This window comes from Alligator sinensis, unplaced genomic scaffold (genome assembly GCF_000455745.1).
Source record: "Alligator sinensis unplaced genomic scaffold, ASM45574v1 scaffold1719_1, whole genome shotgun sequence".
In the NCBI taxonomy this organism is placed as follows: Eukaryota; Metazoa; Chordata; order Crocodylia; family Alligatoridae; genus Alligator; species Alligator sinensis.
The window spans coordinates 998531-1015114 of record NW_005842507.1 but is presented as its reverse complement, the minus strand read 5'-3'; the positions used below and the strand labels follow the sequence as shown (position 1 = coordinate 1015114).

Below are 16584 nucleotides of genomic sequence, written 5' to 3'. Positions count from 1 at the left end.
CCTCCCCCATCCCTACCCTTTGTATTCTAACCACTGCTTTCTCATAGAAATTATAGAGAAGTAGGGCTGGAAAGGACCTCTGAAGGTCATCTAGTCAAACCCCTGCCTGAGGCATGATTATCCCTATCCAAACCATCCCATGCAAACCATAATCTAACCTCTTAGTAAAACTACAGTCAACCCTGATACAACAATAGACATGACATCCTAATATACCACAGGTAAAGAAGGGGGACCATGGAGGCAATGTCCTGCTTATATCAAAGGCTGTTAATATACTGCTCAAGAGATCCCAGGTAGAGAGCCATGACCCACAGAGGAAGGCAACAACCCCCACAGTCCATACCATTCAGTGTAGAAGCTCTTTTTCTGGCAGTCCCTTGATAGCATCTGATGACACAAGCTGTTGCTTACAAAAACTTACCATCTCTGATTTAGTCTAAAAGGTGCAAATCTACTCTGCCTTCTGCTGGACTCCAGACTAACAAGGCTAACTACCTCACTCTTTAGAGAACTTAACACTGGGAATGTTTTCCTGAACTTAAAAGCAATGAGAGCAGTTGGACTGGATAGCAATCTTCTTCCCGGGGCTTGCAAACTAGCATGGCAGGCTAAAGCAGAGAACCAGCAGGTGAAACTGTCCTGCCCATTTTCATTGCCCAAACTGCAAGGAGAAAACAAAACCTGAAAAAAGGAACAGGAGGAGCATCCATGTGGTTTATTTTTTTCAAATTGCTTTGTTTGAATGATGCGAGGTGAAATGACTAGCATAGGTGACAAGGATTTATAGCCTGAGGTGGTCTCTTGAATACTCCAGTCTGCACTAGTTCATCTCTGTGTTTTTTTCATTACAGAACAAAGATGTCATTTCTGGTGCATGCTATCAGATGGGGATGGAATATTCCAGGACGGAGAGAGCAGCTTGTTTTGGTAGCAAACAGCAGAGTGAATATGAAGCTCCTAAGCTTGCTGCAGCAGCACAAGCAATTAGCATTGCAAAGAAGACAGTTGAAAGCAAAGCATGGGTCAGTGATTTGTTTTTGTGCTGGATGTTCACATGCTGATGAGGGCAGACTTCTGCCAGTTTGCCTAGGGCAGCAGAAACCCTAGAGCCAGCCTACAGAGAAGAGCTGCCAAGGTCAGATGAAGTGAGAGCAGCCTCCTTGCTTTGTCACTGAGAGCAGCGGGGACTTGGTGACCTAACAGGCCAGGAGGTTGAAAACATCCCACAGCGGGCTGAAGGTAATCAGCCTGGAACTGCCCAGTCAGAAGCTGGTCTCAAGACTGGTGCTAAATACGTGTGTACCTAGTGCTTGATCCAAAGCCTGGGGCAGTCAATGCACAAAACTCCACTAGGCTGTGGAGCGAGTTCATAAAGCCTCATGGGAGCTTTATTGACTGCAAATGGGCAGTCTCTCTCCAGCTGTGCAGCCACCCCGAACACCTTCACACAAAGGGTGCATGAAGTCTGCCGGGCAGCCAGGCCTGGAACTCCCCATGACGTCAGCGGAGGTTTTATACCCAGTGAAACACTGTTCTGCGCAAAAAAAAAATCCTGGCTTATGATGGGCCAGAAACAGTCATGTGACAAATCAGTACACTTGTACTGACATCTTAGCAGATCTGAAGCAATGTTAACCAACCAGAGATTGTATGTAAATGAACGCACTTTGACTGGCTGCAGATGGGCTTGGGCAAAACTCATCATCTCTGAACCAATGAAGTACTAGCATGTGCTAATTGCCGCTTCCTGAAAATGGCAGTGAAGATGACGGCTCTTTTTTCTAAGGACCTTGAACCCAGTTCCCTTTTTTAATAGTAGTCTTAAAACCAGATTTCTGGACATTGCTAATAAAGCAATTCCCAATGCATGTTTCCAACACCAACTGAGCGTTTCCACGAGTGGAAAGATTTATTGCCCCCTGAGGCAAATATTGATCTCCCTGCTGCTGCACTCAATATTTATCTCGCAGCTCAATAAAACCAAGATGTAAACCTCAAGAGAAGTCAATATCTACTTATTATTTCCATCTTTGCCAATGTATATGCTTGATACAGACACACTCCAGGCCCCAGTGCCTTCAAGCAGACACTGGCATTTGCAAAGAGTGTGTTGGGAGAGTTCACTGTGGCAGCTGCAGGAAATTAAAAGCGTGGAGCTTGCCTCCTCAATACTTTCATCTTAGCTTCTTTTCTTTCCACAGATGACTCTCCCCACTTCGTTCCGCACACACACAGAACAGACATTGAATTATCCACTATCTAGATGCGCTGATCTCCCCAGCGCCCTGGCGTCATACCACCCCAGCTATGACTGCAGCTGGGATTTTTATTCTGTGCAGCTCCCCTCTCTCTTTCAAGCCCATCCAGGTTCATTCCATGCAATGTCTAAAACTCAGATGATGTCTATGCAAATGTTACTCAAGCAAGTGCAATCCATCCAAGATGCATTACAGGGCAGCGGCCATGGTAAATGAGAGTGCTTTGCAAAGTGACACACAGGAAGAAAAGAGGAGAGGAAAGTGTTTTCTCTCCGGATGGGGTTCACTCAAAGGTGGGCGGTAGGAAGGGACAGAGTGGGCATCTCCAATGACCTTTCATGCCGTACTAGTTGAGAATAAAATTCCTCCTTGATCTTCTGGGTGCCTCCTTTCAGCACCACAGACAGCTCCCTCTGGGCCGCTTGCATTCAGCTCAGCGCCCAGCTACTTCTGGCCGCAATTTTCAGAGGTTGAAGGGATCTAGGCGCCCAAATCTGAGATGCCTAATGCCCTTGGGCTCTTTAAATATCTGAGCCATAAAGAATAAAGGGTTCAAATTAATTTGTGGGGTGGGCTGCAAATCCAGCACAAGTTGGTTAGAAAATGATTCAGTCATTTGCACTCTTTGGCCCTCTGGGGTTGTAGCATGCACTGTGTCAGCGTGAGGTGAGTTTTGAGGTCCCCTGTGCACAACATGGTGAAGTTTGATCTTTCTGAGCTTTGCAAGAGCTAAAGAAACCTAAGTTACACATTAATGAATGTCACGCACCGCCCCGAAATCATTATTCCTTAATATCTGCCTCGTACGCAGCACCTTTCATCTGTAGCTCTCCACATCTTTACAAAGCTAGGTTTCAATAGCCCTATTTTCCTGTTGGGAGAACTAAGGCAGGGGGTGACTCAGCTGCAGTGATGGGTATAGATCCTTTCACAAGTCCCAGGGCAGTCTCTTCATGGAGCCTCTTTTCTTCCCTACAGTCCCAACAGTAGTTCAACTGTATCAAAGCAAGCACTTTGTGTCGGTGATTAAACCCGGTGCGTGGGGCCAGGCACTCATTCTTACTGAAGACTTCAGTGCTAGGTCTGTTAATAGCTGCTTTGGCCCAAGAGTAGAATTCCCCCTGGGTCAAGAGTGGGACAAAATAGATGTGGGAGTCTACACAGAGACACACACATAGGCAAGTTCACAGGTAATCATGAGACTTAAAATGTACACAGGCATCCCAAGAGAATTATGATATAATGGGATAGCTCTAAAGGGTGTGAGGATACCTGGAGACAGCCCTGAAGCTATTTGCTCACATGCCAAGGATTGTGAGGATAGGGCATTAACTCCCCCCGATGAAACCAAAGTGTTTTGAGACACCAGAAAGTCCCTGACTTGAGCACATTTATCCTTATTCAGAGCTTGCCTGAAGGAGATCATAAGCTTTTTAGAAGAAAAGCATGGCTCTGTTGGCTCAGAAGAGCCCCCCTCTGCCTCACTTGTGTATGTGAAAGATGTTGTTTGCCTGAGAAACTGGAAAGGGAAAAATGTTAAAGGAAGAGTGTTTCAAATGGAGCTTGATTCAAGGAGGTGAGAAAACGTTCACTGCAGGGAGAGGGCAGGGAAAGGAGATGTCACAAGGAGTATTTGGAAGCACTTGTGACAATGGTAATACTTCTCATTTGCCTAGGGGAGAAGATCTCAAGGTCAGGGCTCTGAGTCAGGAGTCAGAAAATAGGGGTCACTCTGTGTCCTTGACAAGTTACTTTGCTTCCCTTAGTTTCACTTGCCCTATCTGTAAAATGGGGTTAAGAATCTGTCCTTTCTTCCATCCTTTGTCAATTTGGGTTAAAAGCACTTTCTGTATGTACCGCACTAAGCATAATTAGACCCTGATCTCAGCTGGCATCACCACAACAGAAGTAATTAACATGTCATCATGAGCTTTGGCTACAACCTCTCATTTTAAATAGGTATTATCCTGATTTGCAGCTACGCACATTGAGGTACAAGGAGATTAAGTGATTTGCCCAAGAGTACTGCATGAATCAGTAACTGACCTGGCCAGAAAAGCTAAGTATTCTGGCTCCTCTCCCCATATTCTAGCCAGCTGATGCCACCCCAACCCAAGTGAATCTGAAGGGATGCCCAGAAAGTCAGAACAAAGCTCATAATGACTATAAAATGTGGGGGCAGCCATTCCTTGAGTGTTAATGAAGCCACCCTGCATCTCTGCCATAACACGGGGATGACATACAGGTCCCTGGGGACACTGTCAACAGGAGACAGTAACCTGCAGCAAGATGTACAGGCAGATGGGTTTCCAAAGGGCCCCCCAGCTCCCACACTCACAAGGGCCAGAGAGGTGACAGTGGGACTGACTTGCCTCCAGGTGACCCTATCCTTCCAAAATGATGCTAACAGCCAGCACATGACAAAGGAAGCTCTTGCACTCTGCTGGTGGGGGGCCTTCCTAATCCCATTCTCATCAAACCCACCATCAGATTGGCAAAGATAAGGGCTTGGTAAGGCAGTGTCCTACAGAGTGGTAGCTGCAGAGGCAAAGAATCTACCCACAAGAACATGTAACAGTATCACCAAGCACTTGTAAGGGTAGGGGGGCTCCAGCGACTCAGCTCAGCCCCAGGTATGGGTGGCCAGGGCCGAGACACTCCCCATGGCTATCCCAAGTATGTTCTATTAGTAGGACACACAGCTGTGATGGAGCCCTGCCCATCCTGGCAGTCACCCTGGGGACAGACTACCTTTGCAACCCACCCACATCCCCAGGCCTGGGAGCAGCAGCCCATACTGACTCAGGATAGTGTAATGTGCAGGAAGCCAGCAGGGATGAATGGATCCCAAAGGATTCAGACGGAGACCTTCCTAGTGGAGCTCCTCTCCCTGAATGCAGATGTTCTCGGCAACCTGCCAGTGCCAGCTGGCTCCAGCCAGACACGGACCTGATCTCTGATGCATCTTCATCAGAGACGATGCTAATTAAAGAGTTGCCAGGGCGATTTCCTCATTGATGGATGTAGCGGTTTGGAGAAGGGAACTCTGGCTCAGCGCAGTAACCTAGATGGTTCTGCTGGACAGTGGCATGGAGCCAAGATCTACCCTGATTTATGACCCCTGCAACTCCCTCCCAGGAGGAAGTGCTTTGCCTGCAATAACTGAATAGCAGGGTTTGCTCTCGCAGACCCAGTGCTGTGAGCCCTGCCTGGACAAACAGACCCGCTGGATTCACTGCTCCTCATCTGAGTTCAGGGTGGCAAGACCAAACTCACACAAAGGTTGATCAAAGTCCAATGAAAATAATGGAAAGACTCCTGCTGACTTCTCTGGGTTCCCATCAAGGGTGTGGTTACCCCATCATCCAATGATAGATGTGTGTAGGGTTGCAACTCCTATGTGCCTACAGGTTTTCATAGATCTAGTGCACCTTCCAACATATACTTTTATACCTAAGCGCTGCTTCTCAGTTACCCATCCTCACTGAAATGCAGTCAGCTTTTAATACAGTGCATTGGTCTTTTAATACTGCAAATCTACATGGAAGTTTAAGCTAGACTGCAAGGACAAATTCCTTTAACCATTGAAGCAACTGCAAACAAGCAGCATATGAGTTCATATTCCTGTCCACAGCATTTCCTGCCCAATGGTCTCCAAATCTTTCATAACCTTCACCTGAGCCAAGTAAACATGGTTATTCTACTTCCATGCAGAGAACAGAGACAGAGACTGGTTCAATGACTTGACCAGGGTCACACAGTGTGTTACTGGAGGAGCTGCCAGCAAAGTGCCTCTGGGTTTCCCTGGAGGTCTCCTGTTGAAGCACTGATCAGGCCTAAGCCCCTGCTGAGACTGTGAATTGTGGCTACAAAACACTATGCACATGCCCTGAAGATGCTGAAAACAAAGCTGTTTCTGATTTGTCTGTACCTGACTATCCCCCAACAGCCAGAAAGCCAGCAGAGACGGGCAAGTGCTGTTTAACACTCATTCACTGCCCCTCAAACTGCAGAAAATCTTCAACCTCTTCCCCCGCACCACCCCTCATCACCCACCGGCAGTACCTTGACCCGATTGATGCTCACGCCACTCATGCTTCCACTGCGGTCTACAAGAAATATAAACTCCCCCTGGGCTTTCCTGAGGTCTGGCTGGATGTTCCTCAGGTTGGGGCAGAAGTTCAGCATAATCACGGGGTGGTGAGGAAGGTCCTTGTGCAGCCGTTTCCTGATGATTTCTGTCTGTAACACAGAAGATAAGCTCTTCAGAGGGAACGTGCCAGCATCCCTGCTCCTGACAAACCTCTCCAGATTATTTCCCCTTACCCCTGACTCCTTTTCCCTCTAGAATTGAATCGGAGCAGTGTTAGGTGACACCACAGTAAAAGTGCCCCAGGCCTTCAACCCCTATGAAACTGCCTGTGAGGAACTACATATCTGATTTCTGTCAGTGGACAGCACCCAGGGCAAATGCTGGGCACTTAGCTGGGATGGTTTAGTGACCCTACCTTGAGCAGGAGGCTGGACTAGATGACCTTGTGAGGTCCTTTCCAGCCCTGCCTTCCTATGAACCTATGATCCCATGAAACCAGTGAAGATAACACCAGGTAGGGAGTGCATGAATGCACAAGAAAGGCAGCTACAAGTAGGAATAAGCATCTCCCCACAACAGATCACTAAACACTCTCTTCATTCAGCCTCACGAGAGCAGGTAGGTTGGTGTTATAATCATTCGCATTTTACAGCTGGGTAAACCAAGGCAAAGAGTCATTGGTGACTTCTCCCTTGTCACTAAGCTTCAGAACTGGAATCAAATCTCAGGGGGTTGTAGGTTATATTTCAATGTGATGCAATGGCTGGTTCTGTTAACTTCTTCTGTTCTGCTTCTCCTACCCATTCTTGTTATCATATTTTATTGCCTAAATCAAAAAACCTATAACATAAACTGACCCACCATTCAAGACATAATTACAGTAGCATCTGGCATGATATATATTTTCTTTATGGCCCGTTATATCTCAAATTTAATGGGTTTCTGCATTTTGTTTAATATTACTTGATGTATTGATCTAAAAAGATCTATAAAATTAAATTAAAAAAAAAATCCAGTGATGGTTGTGTAATCTCCTCTGCGATGGCTGCAAAAGGCAGCCCTTGACAGATCACCTCTGCTGGAGTGAAATCATAGCCTCCTCGCTCCTTATGGTGCCTCACTGACTACATCAGCGGAGACTCTGGCCCCTCGTTCCCAGTTCTGCAATATTGAAACATGCTCTGAAGCAAACTCTTTGATTGTTGTCAGTTCATAAATAAGACTACTGATGCTCTCTGATTGCAGGAGAAGTTATGAAGACCTTTGCTTAAAGAACTGGACTCATTTTAGACAGCTGGTGAGTCTCTCATTCCCAGAGCCTGCTATAAATTAATTACTAATCCTTTTTTTCCCATATTGGTCTGAGCATAATGCTGACACCTTCCCTCACCCAAGGAACAATTTGGATTGATCTGCACATGCAGGCTTCATTTCACAGCTACCCAGGCAGAAATTTTCTCACCAGCCACCTGTGGAAATGTATACCCTATTTAAAGGAATAAGTTGAGTACCCTGCAGGTACATTAGCCAAGATAAAATGACCAGAACTATTGGCTCTGATGCTTTAGGGCATACATTGATCCATCACTGCCTGGGGGGTGGGGGTTAGGAAGGCCTTACCCTGCCTTCATGTAATGTTACTTTTTTTTTTTAATACCTTCCTCAAGATGCCAGCAATGGCCTCTGTCAGAAGATCAGACAAAATGGATCATCAGTCAGATTCAGGAGGGTAATTACTACATAACTTCATATAGATTGTAGTAGCACTTCCTTTGATCAACATCAAAGGCCTAACCCTGTGTGTTCCTCAGCCCCTCCTGGGAAAGCACCTCTTTTGCTGTGTATTTCTATGGCCCTCTTCTCCCTAGTATCTGAATATGTTGCAGTGGGTTATGATATTTATCTCACAGTTCCCTGTGATGGAGAATGTAGCATCCCCATTCTACAAATGACGAATTTAGGAACAGGGTAGATTAAGTGACTTGCCCTAAGTTACATGCCGGGGCAGCAGTAGGAACTGAATCAGGTCTGGATCTATGTCTATGGCCTAAGCACTGGTTTATCCTAGAGTGGAGGATGCCAGCACTTTCCAGGAGGTGCTGAGAACCTCACAAGGCTGAAAGGTCCACACATGATCAGGGCCTGATCCTGCTAAGGTCTAAAAGCACAGGACTCCCATTTGCCTTCAGAGGGAGACGTGTAAAGAAGCTTTTGTGCAGTCAGAGCTGTTGTGGCTCAGCTAGGGAAGATAGCATTTCATTTGCCCCCTACCTTCCGCCTCCCCCTACACCATTATCCAGTTATAATAAACTAATCAGATCTTGTCAGCTGCCAACTGATTCCAGGAGCACATTTGTCCCCATAATCTTGCTAGCTAATGAGCACTCAAATCATCTGCATAACAAACTGAAGAAGGGAAATGAATTATCATGCACCACTGAAATTTTGGAGTTAATTCATTTAAGCCAAGAGGTGATCAATGTCATGCTCTCAGCAGCAGCAATCCTAGCCTGTAATCTACCCTGGACACCTTTGTCAATGGCTCCTGTGTGAGGGACTAAGTCATGCTCTCAGAATCTGAGGAGTCCAGCATAGTCATGTCTCTGTCACGGTACCAGCCACACACAGCTGCTATGTTCTCAGCGTGAATGCTCCCCCAGTCCCTCCTGGTCCTAGGGGCAGAATTCAGATTTGAAAACAGGCCTGGAATTATACCCACCAGATAATTTGACAGCTTTAAGACACAGAATAATTAGTCAGGCTTCAAAGCCGTGGGGTGGGACATTCGTATCCTTCCACCTGCTGCACTCAGAAGGCAATTAAAGAAGAAGCCTGCGGTGTAATATAAATAAGGTTCTCATGCTTGCCTCTAATTGCGAAGGAGAGAAAAGACTTCACTCCAAAAATTTGTCAACATGTTTCAAATGTAATGAAAAATCATCACAACAACAACCCAGACAGCTGCCTTTGTGATAGCCTGAGGAGGCCCAGGAAGTGTGTGGTAGTCTGTAGACCACAGCATGGGCGTGGGAGGTAGGATTAAGAGCATAAGTGATGCCATACTGGGTCGGACCACAGGTCCCCTACCCTGGTTAATTGTTGGGTTCTTGTGCTAGGGCTGGTGGTGTCTCATTTGGTGACCAGGTCACTGAGGCTAAAACGATTGATGGGGGAGCATTGATGCATGTGTGAGTTCAGGCCACTCGGACTGCTTTGCAGAAACACCAAGCACTCAAAATCCCACCCGCTGCCAGCTTCACAGATAACTTGTGTACAACACTACAGGCCTGTGCATTTAAATCAGGAAACTGGCTGTGTTCTGGATTGCAAGTCTCTAGCCACACATGTCAGTACCCAACTGGCATGTGTACTTTTGATTAAGCCCTTAGCAGTCCCACCCACTCCAAAAAGCTCTAGTCTAAAATCTTTTGTATTGATATCGACCACACGGATGAGGTCATTGAAGAGAGGCTCATCCACCATTTCAATTTTTTTGGAATATTTGCCAAAAATCCTGCTATGAATATTTCTTATTCATTAGTCAATGGAATAAGCATTCATTCCCATCCCATTGCCTTCTGTCTGGCTAAAGATTCCCAGTCAAGGGGAACAAGCTCATTGGGAGAGTTTGTTTCAGACATGCTACTTTCTACAGCACACAACAGGCATGGTGGCAAATATCACATCTGGCCACTCCCCAGCCTGAATTACCAGGTACCCATTTATAGCTGGGAGCAGCCTCTGGCATTGCTCTTATGTAAGGCTTGGCCTCATCACACAGAAGCCAGGGCAGGGCTCCCTAACCAGTCTGTAAGCATGGCCCAATAATAAACCCAAGTAATAGCACTTATATAATTAGGCATTTACTACAGGTACCTGATATAGGACATATTTATTTTGCATCCAACTCCTACTGTATTATTCCGAATTATTATGGTCACTATTGCAAATAATAGATTTAATACTATATCATGTTAATTCCCTGTAGAATGAACCATGGAGCTACAGTTACATATGAGTGTATAATCTACCATTCCACATCAGACTCATAGCCTCTGCTGTACAGCATCCTGCCTCTGAAATGAGGTTTATGGCTGGGGAGAAAATTCTTCAGTGCTCCTTGTTTAACTAACCATGGGAGAAATTCAGTGAAGGACTTACTGCTTGTAATCATTAGAACTGTATTATGCATGTAGTGTGGATATATTCTGCTATTAGTACTAATTATACTACTTATAACAATGATAATAAACTTGGGTAGTACAATTTACCTTGTACTGATAAATCAATATTTACTTTCCCAACCCAGGCCCTTGCTACAGACTCCCAGGTGCAGTCAACATTTATTTACTGCTAAAAGCTCTGTTTTCTTATATCTAAATCTTCCCCAGTTGCCAGCCAGAAGCCCATCTCAGGAGCAGGATACTGCACTGTGGGGATTTCTGGGACGTGATACAAGAAGTAAACTAAAAATCAATCATTTGCTGAATTAAACCCCAGCTAAGGGTAAAAGTCTGTTCTCTCCTCACCTTCTTTTCTGCACTGGGGTCCTTCTTTGTTCCTTTAATAAAATCATTTCTTCCCTTCAGGTGTTGTTCATACTCTGCAGGGGTCATGTCACCTTCTTCCATCAAGATATGAGGCATATGGGGCTCTAGAAGGGAAGGAGCAAAGGGCAGGTTTAGACTTCTAGTTTGGGAGACACAGAGGGGCACAGAATTGAGAAGATGCTGCCTTCAAACTGGCTCCAGAGGATAGTAGCCCACACTTCCACATGAACAATTTAGTTCACATACAGGCCTAGAAATGTACTACCTGAAAAGTGCCAAGACCAACCGACTCCCCTTATTTCCAGGACAATGGGAAGAGACCCCTTGGAAGGGAACGGATGGCTGGCAGATGGCACGGCCCACCTACCGCTTGGATGGATTAGTATTTCCACTGGTCTGTCAAAAGTGTGTCTGTTGGCTAGCGTGATCATGATGCTCTTGGCAGAGCGGGCAGAGGGATCGGCATCTGCCCGGATCTCATGCGTTGGGCTTTCAACACCTGCAAGGGAAAGATGGAGGTCAGGTGGGAGCAGCGCTGGCAGGAGATCTGTGGAGAAGTTATTCATGGAGCTGGATGTGAGGGGAGCTGGGCTTCAGGGGACGAGAGTGAGAGTGAGGAGATATGGGGTGGCTTCCCTACCCAGCAACAAGCTGCACTCACCCATCGCTGCTCCGTCAGTGTCACCTCCAGGAATGGAGCATAGAGGACACCCTGGGGACACCTGAAGACACTGCTTCACTGAGCACACTGGAAACCCAGGGCTTGAGCAGGTGCCAGGAGCATCCTCAATGCCTCATTTTTGGCACTGGTGTGCCAGAGTGGGAGCAAGAGAGCAGGGCTTATTGCCTCAGAGACATGACTGAGCACTCTGTGGCCGCTGCGTAGTATACTAAGGGAGGAATGAGGGGCAGGTGTATAAAGGAACTGGGAGGGGTGTGTAAGGACCTGTGTGTACCAGCACACCTGGTATTCTGTCCACACTGTGCGCTCCATGTCACCTCTTGCCAGCCCAGTGCAATGAAGCCATATTTGCAGAAAAGCAACTGTGAGAGGAAATCACTGCTCTTCAGCACTGCAGGTGTCAGGCAGGCAGCTGGCTGAGGGAACCCTGCCCAGCTGGAACAGGGATGTTCCCTTAGTGCAGGGAGGGAGAGCCCTTGGTGGTAGTTCCAAGCAGGCCTGGCTTCAGGCCCTGGCACTCTCACCTGCAAGCAAGCAGGGCCCCCGGATCTCCAGGTGGAAGCTGAATTCGTACTCGGTGGGGTTGGATGCCTCACTCTCCAGCAGCCGGGCCAGACACAGCTTGTGCCCTTGATCCAGGCCCCCAGCTCCAGAGTTATGCCTGTCTCTGTAAGGAGATGAGACTGTGTGAAAGTGGCACCCCTTGGACTTGCCCTCTCTGCTGCACTGCAAATATGCTGTGGAGTCTGAGGGCAAAGCAATCAGTCACTCTCCCAGCTCCTAATGCAGCTGAAGCTTGTTTTTATGCAGCAACCTGAGCTTCAGTTCATGGCTCTCAGCTCAATGCCATCCCCAGGGGCATGTTGCCTTCTGGGGAGCTCAGGAGAGGATGAAGAAACAGCCAGGCAGGCACTAAGCAAGAGAGCCAGACAGAGCCAAAGGCAATGGGAAGGGAAATCATATGTGAAAGGGAGAGATGGCCAGAAAATGGCCAGGAAGGGGCTAAAAAGTAATGGCTATGTCAGGACATGACCCAGAGGGTGAGTGGGAGGCACCTCAGGGGAGAAGAGGGGTGTAGTAAGGCACACCAAGCCACCAGTCAGCTGCAAGGAGGCTTCTAACAAGAGAAGATGGGAGGTGTATTGACATCGGTAGGGGCAATGGTCTTCCACAGAAACAGTCTGCTGGTCCATGGCCTGGCCTTTGTACTCCTAATAGCTTGGAAGAAATTCAGGCCTAAACAAGCAGGCAGGTAAAGCCCTGTAGTTAGAGAAGTGATGGGGAAGGGGCAATCTCAGCGGATGCTGCTGAAGGAAACAGGACTCTACAGGCCTTTCTTTGGCACCCCTCACCACAGTGTCTGGGCTATGCCTAAAACCCTCTGGCTCCTTTGCATGGTCCCTTACACTCGGAGCTGATGTCCAGAGAGGCTGGCAGAGTTCTCCATGCTCGACTGGGGGACGCTGGGCACGCACACAGCTGGGAGGAGGACCCTCACCGCCCCGCTAGGCAGTGTCTGAAGCTCCGAGGAGGTGCTGATGAAGATGGAGATGCTTTCCAGTGGAGGGATCATGCCCAGGTTAACCACAAAAAGGATCCTCTCCAAGTCCTCATCCAGCACAAGCCTTCCTGCACAGAGAGAAGGTCACACAGAGGAATTGCACTGGATACCTGCCAGGGGAGACACTCCTCCCCGCCAAGGTGACCTTGTCTGGGTCTCTCTCCTCCCTCAACAGCCCTTGGAAGTTGTTAAACAACTGCACTAGACAATGCCCAGCAGCATCCCAGTGCAATCAGGTGCATTGCCAAGACATTCAATCATAGCTGCTTGGGACTAAGATCTGCTTTCACCTTTCTTTGTAGCTCCAAAAAAGGCCTGATCCAAAGCCCACTACAGTCAATGAGTGTCTTTCTAAATTCATTTATTTGACTTTCCCCCTAATCATACCCTGTACACTCTCTTTCAGCATCCACTCTCTGTCACTGTGCGACACAGGAGACTGGGCAAGATGGACCTATGGTGTCATCCATAGCAATGGCAGTTATATGTTCTAAGTCATGCAGCCTTCAGAAACAGATGGACTTTCAGGCATACACCATATGAAGAAAGAAATGACCCAGCCTCAGCCCTGTGGTCCAAGCCCTCCTGATGCCACATCGTGAGCAAACCTGATGGCTCCACTGAGATTCCCCTATATCACTAAAACACTGAGCCCCTCCTTACCGCTTCCATCTGGAGTCCTCCCATTGGAGACGTTGCTGCAGTCAAAGTAAGAGTCGTCCATTTTGGATTTGTCTTTGATCTGCACTGTCACAGCACGTCTGGACACAACAGCTTCAAACCCAACCACCGTGGTGTACTCATCCAGTGGGTACACAAAGAGACCTGCCAATGGGAGGAGACACAGCATTAAGGTTCCTTTCTCTGGCAGGAGCCAGATCTGAGGGTGGAAAAAACCCTGGGTCTATAAAAAATGACATTATGGGCTTGGTTCTCAGCTCCAGCACTTTTGCAATTGAAAGGGACAAGCAAGTGCCCAGATCCCCACCTGAGAATTCATCTGATCTGATCCTGGGACAGGGCTCATCTGGCATAAAGCTGGTGCCTGTTTCACAGATTCTCAGCAGTATGGCCCTTGGGGATCAAAGGCAGTGTCTGGAAATTAGAAGAGTCCTTAGGCTTCTCCAACTTATCCTAGCACAAGGGACCTGGGCTGGAGCCGTTGGGTCTTGAGGACTAGCTTCCCAATGGCTCCCAAATAGTTCCCACTGCACAAGAAAATCTGGACCAGAGGTGGGTATTACGGGGAGACATCTAAGGAGGGCTCAGAAGATAAAACCAGTGCCAGGAGTTACCCTTCTCCCATAGTGACCCTGGCACCTGGGGAATACAGCATTTACTCTCTGGACAATGGAACCTCCTTTGGGAACTTACCTTCAAAAGGATGGGCCTCTGGGTTGCCATAGGTCAGAGAGGCTGTCATCCCAAAGGCATAGCCACTGACGCATGAGGTGACCTCGGAGGCTGTGAGCGGGAGCGGGCAGCTGTTTGTCCGGTTGATAAGTCCAGGCATCTTGCTTAGAGTCTATGGGTGGCTCAAGTGTCAGGACCTGCAGCAAACTGGAGACAGGTGGAAGGACATGAGAAACATGAAAGAGCCCTGACAGCTGGAATCCCATATTCCCATCACCTCACATTCACTTCTGCAGCTCTGGGATTGGCTGCAGAGCTACAGCTTGGATTTCCTATTGCCCAGCTACTTGGAGGCATCAGCTATCTTGGACCTCTATCTCCTCATACCCTGCAGTGCCCACAGCCTCACCAAGGGTTTTCAAGATACTTGGATATTCCAGACAACTGTTGGCAGGGCAGCCTGTATCTCAGCATGGATGTGGACTCAGTTTCTAGCAGAAGGTGGAGTTGGAGAGATCTCTGGGCTGAACAAAAGAATCCAGTTGGCAAGCACTGGTTATAGCTTCCTCCTACCGACCTCCTTTTTTTCCTCTCCCTTCATAGCACAGCAGCACAGAGTGGGACAGGTGCTAGTGAGATGCAACCACACCGCCCTTCTGTCCAAAGCTGCACCCACATCCATGGAAGGGCAAATGGGTGGATGACTGGCTTTGACTGGCATGAGTATCTCCATCCTTTGCTTTCCCAAAGCAGGCATTCATCCTTCCAATCTGGGGGAGAGCACCAAGAGAGACAGACAATGGCTCTGTGAGGATCTGCTTCAGCCAGGAGGAAGAATTAATTCCTACTTGACAAGGGAGAATGAATGTCCACGCCAGGGAAGGAAAGGTGAGGCAGCCCAGATCAGTAACACATTTTAAGTCTGCAATGATGGAAAGATGCTGTATGAATACCGGGTATTCTACCCACCACCTAGGAATGCCTTGGAGCTAAATCTGGCTGAAGAATAAAGCCTGAACCAAGCAATGCACTGACATTTCACCATGAGGCTTAAATTGCCCTCCACTGTATCAGTTTGTTTTACCTGGTATTTAGCTTAGCCTGTGTCTGCTTCTTTCCCAGACAAAGCTTGTTCAACATCTCGCCCGACTATACAATTGATCTAAACAAAGATATCACCAAAAGTCCTTGCTTCTTACAAAGTGATAGACAGATAGATATTCTTGTCCACCACCTAACGTATCTCTGTCTCTTAGCAGACACCACCACAACACTGGCCATATTAATTCATCTCTTTATTGTTGTTGCATTTCAGGAAAGTGGAATGCTGCCCCCCCACCCCAGCCCCCCAAACCCTCAGCTCCAATGTCCTGTGCCTCTACTTCCCTCCTGCAAAGTATGACTCACTTTAATAACTCCTTAAGAGAGCTGCTCATATTTTAAGGAGTTGCCTTTACTGGTTCTGTTAATTAAATTTCCCTTGCAACTCTGCTCCCTCCTAACCTGTTCTCTGTTCTAGTTAATCTTCTCCCAGCCTGTCAGCCTGACTGGCAGATGCATTCAGGTAAGGGCCTTGCAGGGGGTTTCTGTCCTCAGACATCTCCCAGGGGTTCCCAGGGGTAGCTTCTGTCTAGCTGCTCCTCTGCTGGCTCCGGATGCTTTAAACCAGACTTTACAAGATCCATAAGGCGGGGGCAGCAATGAAAAACATCATCTGTCTCTCATTTCCTGCCAGCCCTGTGTTATTAAAACCACCTCTAAATGCAAATGTCCTAGAAAGGGCACACAACAGTCATCAAGACTCATTCCTTGCTGTGGAAAAGCAGCAGCAGCAGCCGATCAACTTAAGAGGCTAAAACAAGTTAGCACAGTGAGAAGGGCCAGCAAAGAATATAAGAGGGAGGAACCCGATCAACTTAAGAGGCTAAAACAAGTTAGCAAAGTGAGAAGGGCCAGCAAAGACTATAAGAGGGAGGAACAGAACCTAAGAGTCCAGTGAGGCTGGGAGTCAGGGCCAGTGGCTATGGGATCCCAAGGGTTGCTGGGACTTTAACCAGACTGGATAATTGCTATGGATGGAAGAC

General features: G+C 47.6%; 1 protein-coding gene across 1 annotated transcript in view; it reads right to left on the bottom strand.

The window, feature by feature from the left end:
• VWA5B1 (von Willebrand factor A domain containing 5B1) overlaps positions 1 to 16584 on the bottom strand; it is a 57090-nt gene that overhangs the window by 32040 nt on the left and 8466 nt on the right. Inside the window, exons 3-9 of the mRNA XM_025213156.1 lie at positions 14522 to 14707; positions 13811 to 13972; positions 12993 to 13215; positions 12111 to 12253; positions 11272 to 11403; positions 10884 to 11008; positions 6327 to 6503 (exon numbers count right to left, since the gene is read on the bottom strand). Of these exons, the coding sequence (XP_025068941.1) occupies positions 6327 to 6503; positions 10884 to 11008; positions 11272 to 11403; positions 12111 to 12253; positions 12993 to 13215; positions 13811 to 13972; positions 14522 to 14660 (1101 nt within the window). The 5' untranslated portion in view covers positions 14661 to 14707. The remainder of the gene's footprint in view (positions 1 to 6326; positions 6504 to 10883; positions 11009 to 11271; positions 11404 to 12110; positions 12254 to 12992; positions 13216 to 13810; positions 13973 to 14521; positions 14708 to 16584) is intronic.